The sequence below is a fragment of the Lactuca saligna genome, chromosome 4 (genome assembly GCF_052625555.1).
Source record: "Lactuca saligna cultivar CGN05327 chromosome 4, ASM5262555v1, whole genome shotgun sequence".
NCBI classification, from domain to species: Eukaryota; Viridiplantae; Streptophyta; class Magnoliopsida; order Asterales; family Asteraceae; genus Lactuca; species Lactuca saligna.
In genome coordinates this window covers 102,760,627-102,776,671 of record NC_136420.1, presented here as the reverse complement: position 1 = coordinate 102,776,671, position 16,045 = coordinate 102,760,627, and the positions used below count along the sequence as shown (strand labels likewise).

The following is a 16,045-nucleotide window of genomic DNA, read 5'->3' as shown; positions in this document are numbered from 1 at the left end:
TCGATTTCATATACTAGAATTAGGGTTTATAGTCTTGGATTCAAAGCATGTACAATAGAGAAACCTAGATCCAAGCATTAGGGTTTGTATGAGCACATAGGATGTCTTATGACCAAAACCCATCACATTCCTGAATGGCCTAAGCCGGTAACGGCCATATGTATATATTGTGATAACAAATCGACAATTGGTAGACCTCAAAGTACAATGTACAATGGGAAATCAAGGCACATTGGACGTAGACATAAAATGAGACGACAACTAATCTCTACGGGGGTTATCACGATTAACTGGGTAAAGTCAAAGGATAACTTTGCGGATCCGCTTACAAAAGGCTTGAGTAGAGATGTAGTTTATAAGTCATCAAGAGGAATAGGACTAAAGCCCATGAATGAATAAATTCATACGAAGGAAACCTTACCCAGAAGACTAGAGATCCCAAGATCTAGGTTCAAAAGGATAACCTAATTGTATGAGTGAGGCAGGTCACTATGGAGGGGGAGGGAGGGGGGTTAACACTACTTTCTAGTCCATTCCTATACGTAGTGACAAAATTAGGCTAAACAAATGGTTTTTAATGATTCTTGGAATCACCCATGTGAGAGAGAAGTGGGTTCGTTTCAAAGGGAATTATAGGGGCACAATTCCTAAAGCTCTTGCAGAACCATGTTAGGGTTCATGACCAAAACGAACACGTGTATGAGGATATGGCCTTGTCAGGAAGAGTCTGTTGAGATTTACATTGTCCTCTACATAAATGGCAACTTATTTCAAAGACATCGAGATCTACTAACTACTAGGAGATTAAGTGTAACATCTTAAAAGAGGGTTCAAAGGGTAATACCTACCTATCCTATGCAAAATTCAACTATTGAAAATTTCGTTTGGAAATTGGATTTGCAGAGATCGATCTCCATTCATGAGGGGGATTGTTGGAAAATTTAGTATAAATAGTTATATTTTTACTAACTTTGGACATATGTATAATTATATACATATGTTGTATATATAACTAACTCTAAGTGGGTTTGTGTTCTCCTCCACGAGGACTTCGAAACGATATATTATATGTCCAAAATGGAGTATATGTGAATGAGATATCGATACTCAAAGAAGGGTATTAGAGAATAAATGTAGCAAAAAGGGATGAATGTGGGAATGAGTCCCATATTTGGTAGAAAGACCAAACTCAACAAGGTTTATAAGCTTGAATGCATGTAAGGCTTACAAGCTGGTGTCTATGGTTTTACTACAATTCCTACCCGCGTGCAGGGGGGGGGGGGCTGGGGTGCAAATCTTGGATTTCGTAGACCAAAAACACCGAACTTGTGCATAGGCGCGACCCGCAGACACGAATGCAGCTCCGAAAACTCGGGCTCGTGCTACCCTTGTTTTTGCTAAACCTGACAGTTTTGGTCCATATTTTTGAATTCTGTAACAGGTGAATTAATTACGTAATTATTGACATTTATTGGCATTAAATCCTCAATCAATCATTGATTTGTTTCAATTACACGACTCAAGTATAAAAGGAGACCTTTACCATCTCATTCAACACACGAATGAAAATACTTTTCTTTCTCCCCCTTCTCTGTACTCCTGCTTCCGGCGACTCTTTTAGGCAAGTGAAATATCCGGCAGTACACCACTGTTAAGGTTGTTGTACCCTGGGAACAGACGATGAATCTATTTAAGGGAATCGAGTCCAACTCGAGCCTGAGCCACCACGTTTTGCTACTAACCTTTATTTCTAGGAAACTTTCAAGAGGAAAACAAACTCTTTACACTAACATGAAATTTTTAATGTTGAGAATAATGTTGTTAAAAAGATTGGAATTAGGAGTGATGAAATTGTTGTGGTATATGTTGTTAGAATTAGTTTGTGGCACATAAATGATTGATGAATAAGAGTTGTTGAATTAATGATGTTAACATATGCATATATCTAAAATACATATTATTTGGGGTGTTTGGAGTATTTTTGATCAATAAAAATTTGATGCAAACTTTTAGAGTATACAAATGGATGTGTTTATAGTGTGAAAATTTTATCAAAGTGATAGTATTTATAGGTAAAGATAGTTTGTTTTAAATTTTAAAAATTAATAATTTTTTATTGCCAACAGATACATCAAACAATCACATTTTTGTTCCACCAATCAAAATCCATCATCTTCGTCCGTGAAGCGCACCAAGCCACAAGACACCTACGTTCTTATGGGGTGGTGTTTACGTGTAGACAAGATTGTCCATGTAGATGTTCATGCGTAAAAAACTTTCTATACTGGGTTGCCTAATAACAATGAAGTTGAGCACATAGGTCATTCACCTTATGCTCTCATCATTGTGCTCTCTTGCCTCCTATGGTACAATTTTTAGTTCAAAGTCTCATTTATGAAATTTACAAAAGTGTATTCCTGTTTACTTCTAAATAAAGCGACACACACATAAGATGATGTGTACGGTTTGTACATACGGGACCTCGATCATTATTTAAGACAACAATAAAATTGTATATGCTAGCAAAGAGGGTCTTCGATAATTTATATTTTCAAAATAACGAAACGGGCATCCTCCTCATTTTAAGCGGAAAAAAACATCATTAAATCATCTCTATTACAACATTCTTTCGTTTATCCACACTCCCAGGATAAGTCATGTACTTCACCACTATATTAAAACACAATTAGGATTCTTTTTCTTTCTTCAAATATGCCACGAGTAACATGACATTAATCCCCATACCGTTTTTGTTGATCTCAATTCTATTGAGCTGCCTTTCCCTTACTCTTCTCCATGTAGAAGAAACCGGCCAAAGCGACTATGGAAAATGCAGAAAAGCAGACAGATGCAATATCAAGTGACGCATGGCGACCTGTGATTGCTTGTATCTGGAACAAATTCGTCTCTTTTTTATCATTTGTGGTCTGGCCAAAACCTACCTCTTCATCTTGAGCATTGAACGCATAGGCCCTCACAAAATATGTTCCAGTAGGAATATCTCTCTCTACAGTCCATGTAAAGGAGTTGTTTGATGCAGTGTATGGCTTAGCCACAATCTTTACCAGACAAGTCTTGTCCTTTTTCATTTCGTCGACTGTTTTCCTCCATGAACGGTCCTTTTGACTGATGGGTGCATAGCATAGTTTCACTTTTACGGTTTTGTAGGCCGAGTCTGTCCCAGCTTGGAATGTCCGGTTGAATCCCCATGTCACTGTAATATCTGCATCTCCAGCCTTGAGAACTGTAAAACCGAATTCAATGATATTTAATCAACAAATAAATTTATTCGTAAAAATGGTTGGAAGGAATATGAAGGAATCATAATCTGTGTTGTGTTTTTTAAGATTACACTCAGACTTGTGGACAAACCTTGGCCCTCTTTGGGTGAAGCGGTGACTTCAAGAGTCCTCTGAAGAGAAGTGAAGGTAACACCATAGCCAGTAGTTGCAAAGCAAGAGAGAAGGAGAGAAACAACAAGGAAACCAACAGGAGCCTCCATTGATGATGATGTTGTTTGACTTTTGAACCTCGATATGTTTGACGACCTTACTTAATGCAATTCACTTATGTTTGTACTGATGATCAGATGATAAGAAGATGTGCCAAGACTTCTCAATTAAGGTGCTTTATATAGACGGAAAGTTGTCTAGAAATAAACCAATTTTAAATCATGATAAGTAAAATGAAATACCTCTTAATATAATAACAAAGAAAGTCAAATACAAACCACTTGCCTTATAGTATTACATTTATTTTAATATGACAGCCGCATTACTAGGTATTAGTTCGTTCCCAAATTCTCATTTAGAATAACTCCTAACAATGTTCAAGGGATCAGTTTCTTTCGGTTTATGTTGGCTGTTCATTGACAGATGTAGCCAACAGTAACTTATCATGCAATGCAGTGTACTTTTATCCTTAAGACCCTCTCCTAAACGTGATATTCAGAACTTTTTAATCTTCAAAACATAGGTATATCCGTACATAATGTACATTTTTATCCAGGAACTTTGTCTTTACATACTTATCTCTAACTTAAGAAATATATATACCTTACAGTTAAGTAATTATTTTCAAAAGAATTATACCTCACCTGTTACTGAATCAAGGTACCCTACAACATTTTCAAATGTTTGATTATATTATGTGTAATATGGTAAGAGTTGGTAATTTGGAAGTAGATAGTGACGTGTATGCAGTCTTTGGTATTTTTTCGTATGTTTTTATTACTGTTAAGTACATGGATTCCATGCGAATTTTCACAATTAGTAGGTATATGTCGTTACTTCGTGAATTATATATAGTGTAAATGACTCACAGCGTGCACTCTCTATGTTAATTAAATCAAACAATACATTGATCGACACCTCTGAAGAAAAGGCATGTCGCTATATTTGACTTTGGGTTGTAGATATTGGAAAGATTATTTTATAGTCGGTTAATTTATTTTACATGTGAAAAATAGCTCTGATTGCGGCAATGATTATGACAACAGCAATAAACTTATACATGCATGCTAGCAAAAGGGTTTTCAATAATCCATTGTAATATTGTATTATGAAACCTGCATAGTGAACAATCTTGAAATGCTGGTAATTCATACTAAAATCATCACCTATCTGCATACTCATTGTCTTGCCTTAGTATCAAATAAACGATTCTTGATTAGTTAATTTACTCAATTGCTATCTCATTATATAGTATATACAATATATACAATATCTCAAAGATCATATAAGAAGTTGTACTTAGCACGGTTCAAATATTGAACCATGGGGTGCAGGACGCCAACTCTGATACATGTAAGATATACGTGGAGTCCGATATTATCTCTCTAAAAGTGTCATTGTGGAGTGAAGGGAGACTCCATCATATATAGACACATAAGATCATGTTGCAATGAAATATGATACACTAGCAAATGCAACGCAAACCCCAACAAGTATTTTTAATGTTCATCATGTTATCAAGCCATCATTCGTAGGGTTCGATTGTATATCCGACTCACCTCTTAGTCGTTTCTTTGGTTGCCAACTGCATTGCTGCCTCGCAACCCTTTGTTCCTGCTCCGATCATACTGTCTCCATATCGAAGATCAATGTCATTGACTCCTCTTTGGTAAGGTTAAAGTGGTTTGATTTCTACGAGTTCTCTACCTAGGGTATGATTTCTTAGAACAAGTTTTTGTTTTGTTACTCGTAATTTTCATATTTCCTATCAACCCCATGACGAGTGACCTCCTCCAATGTTGTTCCATCTTCAGATCAACTTATCTATAACTTAACCATTGTTTATTTTCAATTTAGTTTCATATAATGATGGATGGTTCAAAGTACCAGCTATAAAGTCGATTCTTTTGGACATGTGTAAAGGTGAAAAGGTAGGGTTGACAATTGAGTGAGTTTTGACCCTGATCCAATCCAAACCTTTAAGAATTATATGGTTTTGGAGCATAGTTTTTGATTCGTTTACCCATTAACGACCTATACCCGCTAACCCTTTTATTAAAAGGGTCCGGTATGGATCAGCACTGATCCGCTCCGATTATAACCCGCCCCATATAATTTTTGAATTATTGGTTTATATTTTATATTGCTTAAAGTTTAATTTTAATTCCAATCGAAAGTCCAAAGGGAAAATGTCAATGTCCAAACTGTTTATACATAAGAATCAACCAATCAACTTCTAGACTACCAATATTCTACTAAAGTTTTATGATGCCATTTCATTTATATTTCATCAAGCAATCATCATATTTCATTCATAAATCAATAAATTCATTCATTGACGGAAAGATAGTTTGTCATTACTATTTGTATCACTACAATTGACAGTAAAAAATAAATCAGAAGTTACTACAATAGTGATTTTTAATTTCAATCGGAAGTCCTCGAGTACATAATGTGTTTTGTAAATCAACATTTGTTTTATTTAAGAAATATTATTTTATGAATTAAGTAATATGTGTTTGATAATTCAAAAGCCTATGGGTTACGGTGCAGGTTTGAATATCTGTTGATTCGGTGGATAAGGGTATAGATTTGATTATTCAAAACCCTGCAGGTTATGGAGCGGGTTTGGATCGGATTTTGAAATTTGTTAAAAGGGTTTGGATCAAGGTCGATTAACTCCAAACCCGCCCCATTTCTAGGTCTATGAAAAGGTATCCGATAATATTAAAGGGAAATCAAAACCGATCGGGGACAATGACGGGGATTAGTAATTCATTGGCGTCCATCTCAAATCTTGGTTCTACAATATACATGTGACCCTAATCTACTTCAAATTATTTCGAGTGCTAGTTGTATACCAAAGAACTTTGGGATAAACTTAATGAATTCCTGTTCAATAACAAGATGTTAAGGATGCTACAATTCTAATATAAGTTCATAAACATCAAAAGGGCACTAATTCAGTCAGCAAAATTTTCTTTGATCTCAAAATAACTTAGACGATTCTTTAACCGATGTAGATTAACCAACAAAAGAAGTTGAATTTTTTTAAAATTCTTCTCTAACTACCTTTCTTGTGATACAATATTGTTGATGTCATAACATTAAACCTTAGCCGTAACCCCACCTTATACTCGAGTTATACCCATTAATCCTACTCCCTTTAACATTGATTAATTAAAAAATAGGTAAAATAAAGTTTGTTACAATTCTAATCGTGATTCCAAAGGTGGGGGAGATCCTCCTCGAGGTTCCACCACATTTACTCTTTAGCAAATCTTTAAATATGAATGAACAAGAATAAGCGGGTGTAACATCTTGATTTTCAACCAAAATTTTCATTTTTATTATTCCAAAATATTAATGTACATCAGAATATTTATTACATTATGCAAAAACATGATTGTGAATGTGCGTATGTACAGTTGAAACTTGTCATTCACGAATTATCTGAAAAAACATTTATAACAACTGCATAAACGTTAGACTTAGTGAGTTTCTCCAATATACCATATACCACAATACACATATATGCATACAAATAATATGCATATCTTAGACTTATGACCTACATGCCATTTTGTCTTCAACACGAGTCTAAGTGTACTTACGGCCTAGATGTCACTTCCTTAACACATGTCAATGAGTACTTACAACCTGCATTCCATTTTGTTAACACGTAGGCCTATATGCCCCCGATTTCCTTGTCATTCAGCCATTATTCCCTAACTAATTTGCAATAACTTATAAGCAAATCAATAATCATGCATATAGATACTACATATGCGGCTTTACAGGCACATAGAAAACTATACTATGGGCTCTACACTATTGGTTCCTATATCCTAACATACACAGATATATACTAGAATACATAATATAGTGAGATGAACTCACATGGACAATTGCTCCGAAGAATAATAGATATCCGGATGATCCCACCGACGAGCAACAAACCTAACGAGTATTAACATATAATACTATAACTTATTAGATCTAATGGAAATTTGGTAACGTTGGCTAGACCTATCACTAATCCCAATGAATACTAACCATTGTATCAAGTAAGGATTAGCCAAGAAGGACAGTTGGGAGGCAGGATCATTACAACATATAACTTTTCTGAAATCCAACAACCAAACTAACGTGACCATTCTAGACACATCTCTCATAATTAGATCTGTAACGTCCGTGTTCCTGGCTAAGCATTAGTGCAGTGATGTAATAGGCAGGTCAACCATTGTAACCTATTTTGAAGTAATAAAGATAAATTATTTGAGTATTATGTGAATTTATGTGCTTTATACTAATTTATAAAGGTATAATAAATAAATGATAAAAATTAGCATCAAAATTAAAGTGTTAGATAAACCCGATATCGATGATGGAAGTTTTAGTGGTCGTGACAAGGATTCTGGACATATAAAGAATGCCGAAATCCGAGTTCTAATGAAAAAGTTATGACCTATCGAAGTTTCGCGACAAAACCGGCACGACACTGTGTGACGTAAATAGTGAATTTATGATGAATGACTTTTTAGCCTTAGTGATCTAAACAAAAGTCGTAGTATACGTTAAACCGAGAGCGTGCATAAAAAGAACGTCCAAATCTGAATTCGTATGAGGAAGTTCCTTAGTCACTTTTAGCCTACTTTGTGGAAAATGTTAAGTATGAAACTTAATTTCAGCAATGCCTACCACCTACAAATGGATGTTCAAATGAAAGTCGTGAATCATTCACTAGGAAACCTTCTTTTTTACAACATTGGTGATCATTTGAAGAGTAGGGATAATGAATTGAGTTAATTCGAGTTTTCTCACAATCACGTTATAAACCATAGCACCAATTTCATCCGCTCTAAGTTGTTTACTCTGCATAATCGTAGGGATCGTTAGATCTCCTTCCTATTCTAACTACTGCTAAGAATGATAAAAAGGTTATTGCTTTTGTTGAATGGCTGCTTGAAACCTATGATGCTATATATGATAACATAACCACCAGCTGCGCCAAGTACAAGATCCATAATAACAAAAGACATAGTCACGTAGAGTTCGAAGTTGGAAATTTCGCCTGGCTATACTTGCTAAAGATCGTTTTCCAATGGAGATTACAAGAAGATTAAAACCAAAAATATCAAACCCATCGAATTGATTAAAAAGAACAATCCTAATGCTTACCGTGTAAAGCTTCCTAGCCATATTCGTACCACTGATGTATTCAATGTGAAGCACATCATTACTTTCCATGATGATTAGTCTAATGATAACCCAGTCCAGACTTGGGGGATGCATTCTTTGTTAGGAAAAATGTAACCCCTAAGAATTGCACGAAAAAACAAACAATAAATTGTTACTAAGGTTTGGTTTTTTTTATAGTTTCCTTAAAACAAGTTTGCCCTATATAAATATTTGTTTCCCATGATATAACAATATAAAGCAATTCTTCAAGATTTCTTGAACCCTCACGTGGCCCGGATTTTACCTTTGTTGCAACAAAAGATGGAAGAAGCAGAAGAACAAGAGAGAAAGAGGTGAATGTTTTTGATTCATTTGGTGTAAGTTAAATAGTCAAGGATATGCTCTATTTATACTGTAAATCATAATTGATGTCATTATATATCAAAATGTAACAGTCAGTTAAATGACATAAATAATTGGTAGATCAAAAATGAAATATCTTATTAATGCCTTTAATTTGGGGTTCTATGTATAAACTAAAATGAAAATAACTTCAAGAAGGTCCTTGAACTTTTCTGGTCATTTAGTGGTCCATTCATACCCTTAGGGTGTGGGCTCACACACAAGTTCTGTGGCCTAAAGCCAAACTGGCCGGCATTTGCACCCTCTTGCACGCACGCACAAGAGAGAGCCTTGGTTCTATTAGACTTACAAAGGTATCTAGTTTTTGTAGTTATAAACCTATTTTATTTTCATACTCCTACCAATCTGGTATGGAACAAAACCCAATTAACTCCTTTTTAATCGCTTTCAACTACCATACTTTGACAATCAATTTCTCATTCAATTTTAATTCGTTTTGTACATGTAATATATTAAAACAAAGGTAGCATGGAGGATAATACAGATATATAGTCATTTATCCTATTTTATTACATTTAGAGTTCAAAATTCATGCCAAAAATGGTAAAAACCAAAATTTAGATATTAGTAAAACTAATTTTCCAACGTTGTTTCCATTCTGGAGGGAATGACATGGGTCGAGACTTAGAGGAGCATCCCTATCCTTCTTAGATCGGTTTGATGTGCTATGTGTCTAAATCAATGGGCTAATTAATCCATTCTTTTTCTCAAATTTAATTTTGTCTTTTATATTTGAATTTTTTTTATTTCCTACTTAAACTTTTTTTTTGTCGGAGGATATATTTTTTTAAGGGGAATAATATTTAATTACCTATTGTGTTCTAATACCCAATTCTCTACATGATTTCGTGTTAATGTCCTAATTTGGTATTCACATTATCGTGAATCAACAAGTATAGACGTATTATGGTTGGTATTCATGTGCGAATAAACATCCACGATTGATTCATCAAGTTCTAGATTCTCGCCATTTCTCGTTGTTTTGACAACATCAATATCATCTTAACAAAATAGAAAAGGTAAAAGCTCAATACGAAGGATAAACAAGAATATTCATACTACTTTTTCAAGCATGTAATCTCCCTAAATTTTTGACCAAAGCGCTTCTTATAATCTTCCATATCCTTAACCTTTTTCCTACTACCACTCTACCATATTAAACCCCTTTTGAGGTTCTATCTGACTTCTTTCTGACTTATGATAACCATTAGAGTATTTGGATGCTTATGACATCCAAACAATTAATCCATTGTAGCAGACCAATTTTTCCCTGTTCATATGTTTTTTTTATATATTTTACACTTTCCTAATTATAGATGTAATCTCTTCACTCAACGTATTCTCATTTACCCTCATCTAGTCTTGGATGATGATGGTCACAACAAATATGAGAGTAACAAAAGTCGCTTGCTTGCTCCAGATTCTCCGGAAAATGTAGATTAGACTTTTATGGCACATTCAGTCCTATCGTTAAATCATCCATCATTTGTATTGTACTCAACATTGCCATATCATGAAACTAACCTATACATCAACTCGATGTCAAAAGTGCCTTCGTACACACTAATCTTACTGAAGTATTTTATATAAAATAACCATTAGGCACGTTCATCCAAACCATCCAAATTACATGTTTCGACCTTATAAGGCCCTTTATGATCTTAAACATGCCCCTAGTTCCTGGTGTCAGCATTTACTTTACCTCCCTCTTTATATATCATCACAACTTCAAGACTATTTATATTAAATTATATGCCCACGATATCACTCTCAATTCTTCGACTATATCCCAGATTACAAGGATCATTTCTTGTTTTCCTTCGAGTTCTCCACGATAATCATAGGACCTATCTCCATTTTTGGCATCCATGTTACTCAGATTGCTAAGGAACTTTGCAATCCGATACTATATTCTCCAAAGAAATTCTCTCTCATACTAACATGTACACTTAAAATACAATACCCCAAAAGATTCCAAGCCCAAAAATTCCTATGATAGTATGCATGTAACTAATTATACTCTATACAGAAGCATTGTTGGAACTTTGCAGTATATGCCTTTCGCTCATCCTTCTGATACGGTCCAACCATATCTTCCTCTTTATTTTGATTGTTTGTTCTCTTATTTTTAAAACATATTTCAATCATCATTCAAAGTCCTTTGTTACATGGAATTTATATTGTTTATCTTATGTTGATCGTTCAGTCTCTTATTTGATGTTGAATGGGTTGGTTGTCCTTAGACATGACGATCTACATTTGAGTTCCTCATTCATCGTGGTGATAATCTTGTCTTTTGGTCTTCTAAATGTAATCATGCCATGTCTCGGTCTAGTCAAAGCTAAGTACATGGGCAACATAAATTGTTCCTATAGCCTCTTAGCTACTCAAATCATCTTATCATTTATCTCGATTTATTGTTGTGTTTTGTGACAATGTAAGTGTTATATACATATAACCTAGTTTAGTGCCAAAAAAACAAACATATAGAAATAGATTTACATTTTGATAGGAAAAATGCTGGTTTTGGCCATATGTGTGTCTTGCATGTTCCATTTGCTCATAGTATATATATATATATATATATACACACACACACACACACACACACACACATGCACACACACATACACACATGCACACACACAAGCGAACATCATACATAGTTATTTCTAGACTTTTGGAACAATTTTTGCATTCATCAACCTCACTCAAAGCCGTGGGGTGTGCAAGGACGGTTCTTACTAAGTGCCCGGTGTGGCACTGACAACATCTAGTTTCCGCGTACGTAGTGGTAATTTTGTCGAATTTTTTATCTATCGTGCCACTACGTAAAAAAAACTAGCAACCACGTAAAAAATTGGCAATTACATAAAAAAATTGTCACTCTATTTGATCAAGGAATGCCAAAAATATATTTACAACCTAAAGTTATAATTAGTTTACAACTTAAACTCTTAATTAGTAGCCCAAAAACCCTATTAATTATAGCCCTAAAAAACAAATAAGCCTAAGGAAAAAGCCCAATGACATTTGTAATATAGTCCAATAGGGAGTTTGGACTTGGTCCATTTGGACACTTCAATTAATCGGACGAAAGAAAAGAAGGAAGGAATTATATGCGGAAAAAAAAATCAAATGACATTGAGAAGCGAAGGATGAAGGTAGAAGTTTCTGTGAAGCCTTCGACTCTTCGACATCGACAAAAAAAATCGAATAGGTGCAATCGTGCTTCCCTTCCATGAGCAAAAATCAAATCTCATTAACTCATTCCTACCCATTGTTTAATATGACTCCAGGACTCCAAGTAATCTCCAAACCCTAGCCTAAGAATGAAGGAAGTAAGTTGAAATTTTACTAATTTATTTAGTTTGAAATCAAAATTACTATGTTTTTATCTTGAATTGTTGAAATTGTTATGTTTTTATTGATGTTATTGACTTATTGCTTGATTTGGTGAATAAAATTGCTATAATGCTATGTCTCAAGTCTCAATCTTATTGGAATTGTTGAAATTGCTATGTTTCTATTGATGTTATTGACTTAATGATGTTATTGACCAATTTGGGATGCTTTTATTGAAGCTATTGGATGATTTGGTGAAATTAGTAGTTATTTAGCTTAATGATTTGACTTAGTGATGTTATCTTAAAAAAGGAACAAATTGCTATTGTTTTGCAATATGTCGATAGTCTTGGCTTTGTGAATGAAAGATTCATTGGACTTGTTCAAGTGAAGGACACATCCTCTTTGACACTAAAAATGTCATAAATGAAGTCCTTACAAGTAATAAGTGGAGTTTTAGTAAGATAATTTGTTATTTACTTTTTTTTTCAATTTAATTTAATTAGATTTATGTGTTATATTATATATATTTTTAATAGATAAGAGGACAAGAGAATGCTACAACTTTTTATGTACATTTCTTTGCACACCAACTTCAATTAGTGGTTGTGGCTGTTGCAAAAAAAAAAAAAATGATGGTGTTAGTGATTTTTTTGAGCAAATTTCGTTGGTGGTTAATCTTGTTTGTGCTTCGTGTAAAAGAAAAAAGACTTACTACGGGAACAAGCAAGAGAAAGAGCGCAAAAATGATTGTGTAGTGGTGAACTTGAAATGGGGAAATGGTTAAATCAAGAGACTATACTAGTTTGAGCGGGAGATACAAGATGAGGTTCACATTTCAACACACTCACAAGTTTTGATGAAGTTGTTTGCGGATGTTCTTGTAGTGTTAGATTTTGTGAAAGAAGAAGGAAGGTCACTAGAAAACCATCAACAAGCGTCCGAAATCTTATCATATTTTAAATCATATGAGTTCGTGTTTTACTTATATATGATGTATGAGATTTTACGCCTCACGGGTACATTGTCAAAGCAACTTCAAAGAAAAGATCTAGACATTTTAGAAACGACTTCGATGGTTAGAGGGACAATGAAGGCATTGAAATTTTTAAGAAACACGAGGTTTGCTAGCATTTTGCCAAAGGTATCATCTTTTTGTCTAACACATAATATTGATATTTTGAATATGGAAGAGTTGTATGTTGGTGCGAGAAACCGTAAGACCACAAAGACTAATATATTCATTTTGAGGTTGAAATCTTCAACACGGTGGTGGATATGAAACGTACAGAATATTAGGATCCATTTAGTGAAACAAACACCCAACTACTAGAATACATGGGTTCTTTGAGCCCTTATGATTCATTTGCACAATTTGACAAATCAAAGTTGTTAAAGTTGGGTGAGTTGTACAAGTATGACTTTGATGATTTAGATATGATACACCTTGAAGGACAACTTGATATATTTTATCACTCTTGCATCAAAGATGAGCGTTTCACTAGTTTGAAATGAATTTCCGACATTTCTCATTTGATTGTTAGTACGAGGAAACATCGGTCTTATCAATTGGTTTATAAGCTTTTAAAGTTGACTTTGATATTACCCGTAGTGACCGCAAGTATAGAAACATGTTTTTCGAAGATGAAACTCTTGAAGACCGACTTGCGCAACAAAATTAATGATGGCTTTTTTGACGACGTGTTGCTTTGCTATGTTGAAACCGAAACACTTGTGAAAATTGAGAATGAAAAAGTAATGGAACAGTTTCAAAAGATGTCGGTTCGAAGAGGACAAATTTAAATTGTAATAGATCATTATTATGTTTTTAACTTTTTATGTAATAGATAGTTTTTTTTAGTAGACATAATGAATTATTTTTCGGTTTTATATTATGTTTCATCGGAAAAAAAATTTAGACAACAAAAAATTTCGACAACACCTATCTGCCCCCCGGGGTGTGTCAAATATCATAACTTGTTTCTTATTGGTTCATGTATAATCTAGGGTTTCTTATGTAAATTACTGTATATATTAAAACAATAGAATACAATGCAAACTCTAACAAACAATTTCATAATTTTACAAGCACAATTAAAATTCCTTGTGAATTACAAATTTGTTGGCGATTTTACTGAAATCAAACATTTTAACATTTTAGATAATTTAAATTAATACAATGCTTAAATCCCGGTCAGAAGGTGCACAGCGCACACTAGTAACCATAAAAAAAAAAGTCATCAAGTTGTAATGAAAGAAGATATAAGTGTAACTTGACATCCATTTTTAAAACAATGGAAAGAGAATATCCCTTCCCGTTTTAAACAAGAAAAGACATGATTAGTCAATATCTATTACAACCATCTTATATTTATCTTCACTCCCCATGATAAGTCATGTAGTTCATCACCATATTAAAAACAAAAATACAATTTTTTTAACAGTATTGAAACATGAGACGCGTTATAACAAGAAATTAATCCCCATACCGTTTTGTTGAGAAACTCATTTCTGTTGGGCTGCCTTTCCCTTACTCTTCTCCATGTAGAAGAAACCAGCCAAAGCGACTATGGAAAAGGCAGAAAAGCAGACAGATGCAATGTCAAGCGATGCATGGCGACCTGTGATTGCTTGGATCTGGAACAAATTCGTCTCTTTTTTATCATTTGTGGTCTGGCCAAAGGCTACCTCTTCATCTTGAGCATTGAACGCATAGGCCCTCACAAAATATGTTCCAGTAGGAATATCTCTCTCTACAGTCCATGTAAAGGAGTTGTTTGATGCAGTGTATGGCTTAGCCACAATCTTTACGAGACAAGTCTTGTCCTTTTTCATTTCGTCGACTGTTTTCCTCCATGAACGGTCTTTTTGACTGATGGGTGCATAGCATAGTTTCACTTTTACGGTCTTGTAGGCCGAGTCTGTCCCAGCTTGGATTGTCCGGTTTAATCCCCATGTCACTGTAATATCTGCATCTCCAGCCTTGAGAACTGTAAAACCGAATTCAATGATATTTAATCAACAAATAAATTTATTCATAAAAATGGTTTTGGAAGGAATATGAAGGAATCATAATCTGTAATGTGTTCTTTAAGATTAGACTCAGATTTGTGGTCAAACCTTGCCCCTCTTTGGGTGAAGCGGTGACTTCAAGAGTTCTCTTAAGGGAAGTGAAGGTAACACCGTAGCCGGTAGTTGCAAAGCAAGAGAGAAGGAGAGAAACAACAAGGAAACCAACAGGAGCCTCCATTGATGATGATGATGTGGTTTGACTTTTGAAACTCGATATGTTTGACGATCTTATCGAAAGCAAATCACTTATGTTTGTACTGATGATCGAACAGATGATAAGAAGATGTGCCAAGTCTTCGCGTTTAAGGTGCTATATATAGAGCGCAAGTTGTCTAGATATAACCAATTTTAAATCATGATAAAAAATACCCACTTTATATAATAACAAAAAAAGTCAAATACAAACCACCACTTGCCTTATAGGAGTTGTACAATTAGATTTATTTTAATATATGACATCCGCGTTAATAGGTATTAATTATTTTCTCTATTTCTCAGTTAGAATAACTCCTGACCACGAGCAAGAGATCTATTTCTTTTGGTTTATTGTGGCTGTTCATTGACAGATGAAG

At 34.3% G+C, this 16,045-nt stretch overlaps 2 protein-coding genes across 2 annotated transcripts; both read right to left on the bottom strand.

Annotated features, from left to right (window-relative positions):
• Positions 1 to 2,530: 2,530 nt before the first annotated feature.
• LOC145038732 (high-affinity nitrate transporter 3.1-like) lies at positions 2,531 to 3,606 on the bottom strand. Its single transcript, XM_078986995.1, has 2 exons — positions 3,373 to 3,606; positions 2,531 to 3,244 (listed from the first exon to the last, which is right to left on the bottom strand). Exons 1-2 carry the CDS (start codon positions 3,500 to 3,502, stop codon positions 2,766 to 2,768), a joined length of 609 nt encoding a protein of 202 aa, XP_078843121.1. The 5' UTR covers positions 3,503 to 3,606; the 3' UTR covers positions 2,531 to 2,765.
• Positions 3,607 to 14,664: 11,058 nt separating this feature from the next.
• Positions 14,665 to 15,766, bottom strand: LOC145042519 (high-affinity nitrate transporter 3.1-like). The gene is made up of 2 exons (XM_078990961.1): positions 15,522 to 15,766; positions 14,665 to 15,391 (listed from the first exon to the last, which is right to left on the bottom strand). Exons 1-2 carry the CDS (start codon positions 15,649 to 15,651, stop codon positions 14,907 to 14,909), a joined length of 615 nt encoding a protein of 204 aa, XP_078847087.1. The 5' UTR covers positions 15,652 to 15,766; the 3' UTR covers positions 14,665 to 14,906.
• Positions 15,767 to 16,045: the final 279 nt, after the last annotated feature.

Bases quoted from the DNA above. Each gene is read 5' to 3' on its own strand.
- LOC145038732 (XM_078986995.1), bottom strand. From the start codon at position 3,502: ATGGAGGCTCCTGTTGGTTTCCTTGTTGTTTCTCTCCTTCTCTCTTGC. The intron at 3,245-3,372 runs GTTTGTCCACAA...TCGGTTTTACAG, and splicing joins TTCACCCAAAGAGGGCCAAG to TTCTCAAGGCTGGAGATGCA.
- LOC145042519 (XM_078990961.1), bottom strand. From the start codon at position 15,651: ATGGAGGCTCCTGTTGGTTTCCTTGTTGTTTCTCTCCTTCTCTCTTGC. The intron at 15,392-15,521 runs GTTTGACCACAA...TCGGTTTTACAG, and splicing joins TTCACCCAAAGAGGGGCAAG to TTCTCAAGGCTGGAGATGCA.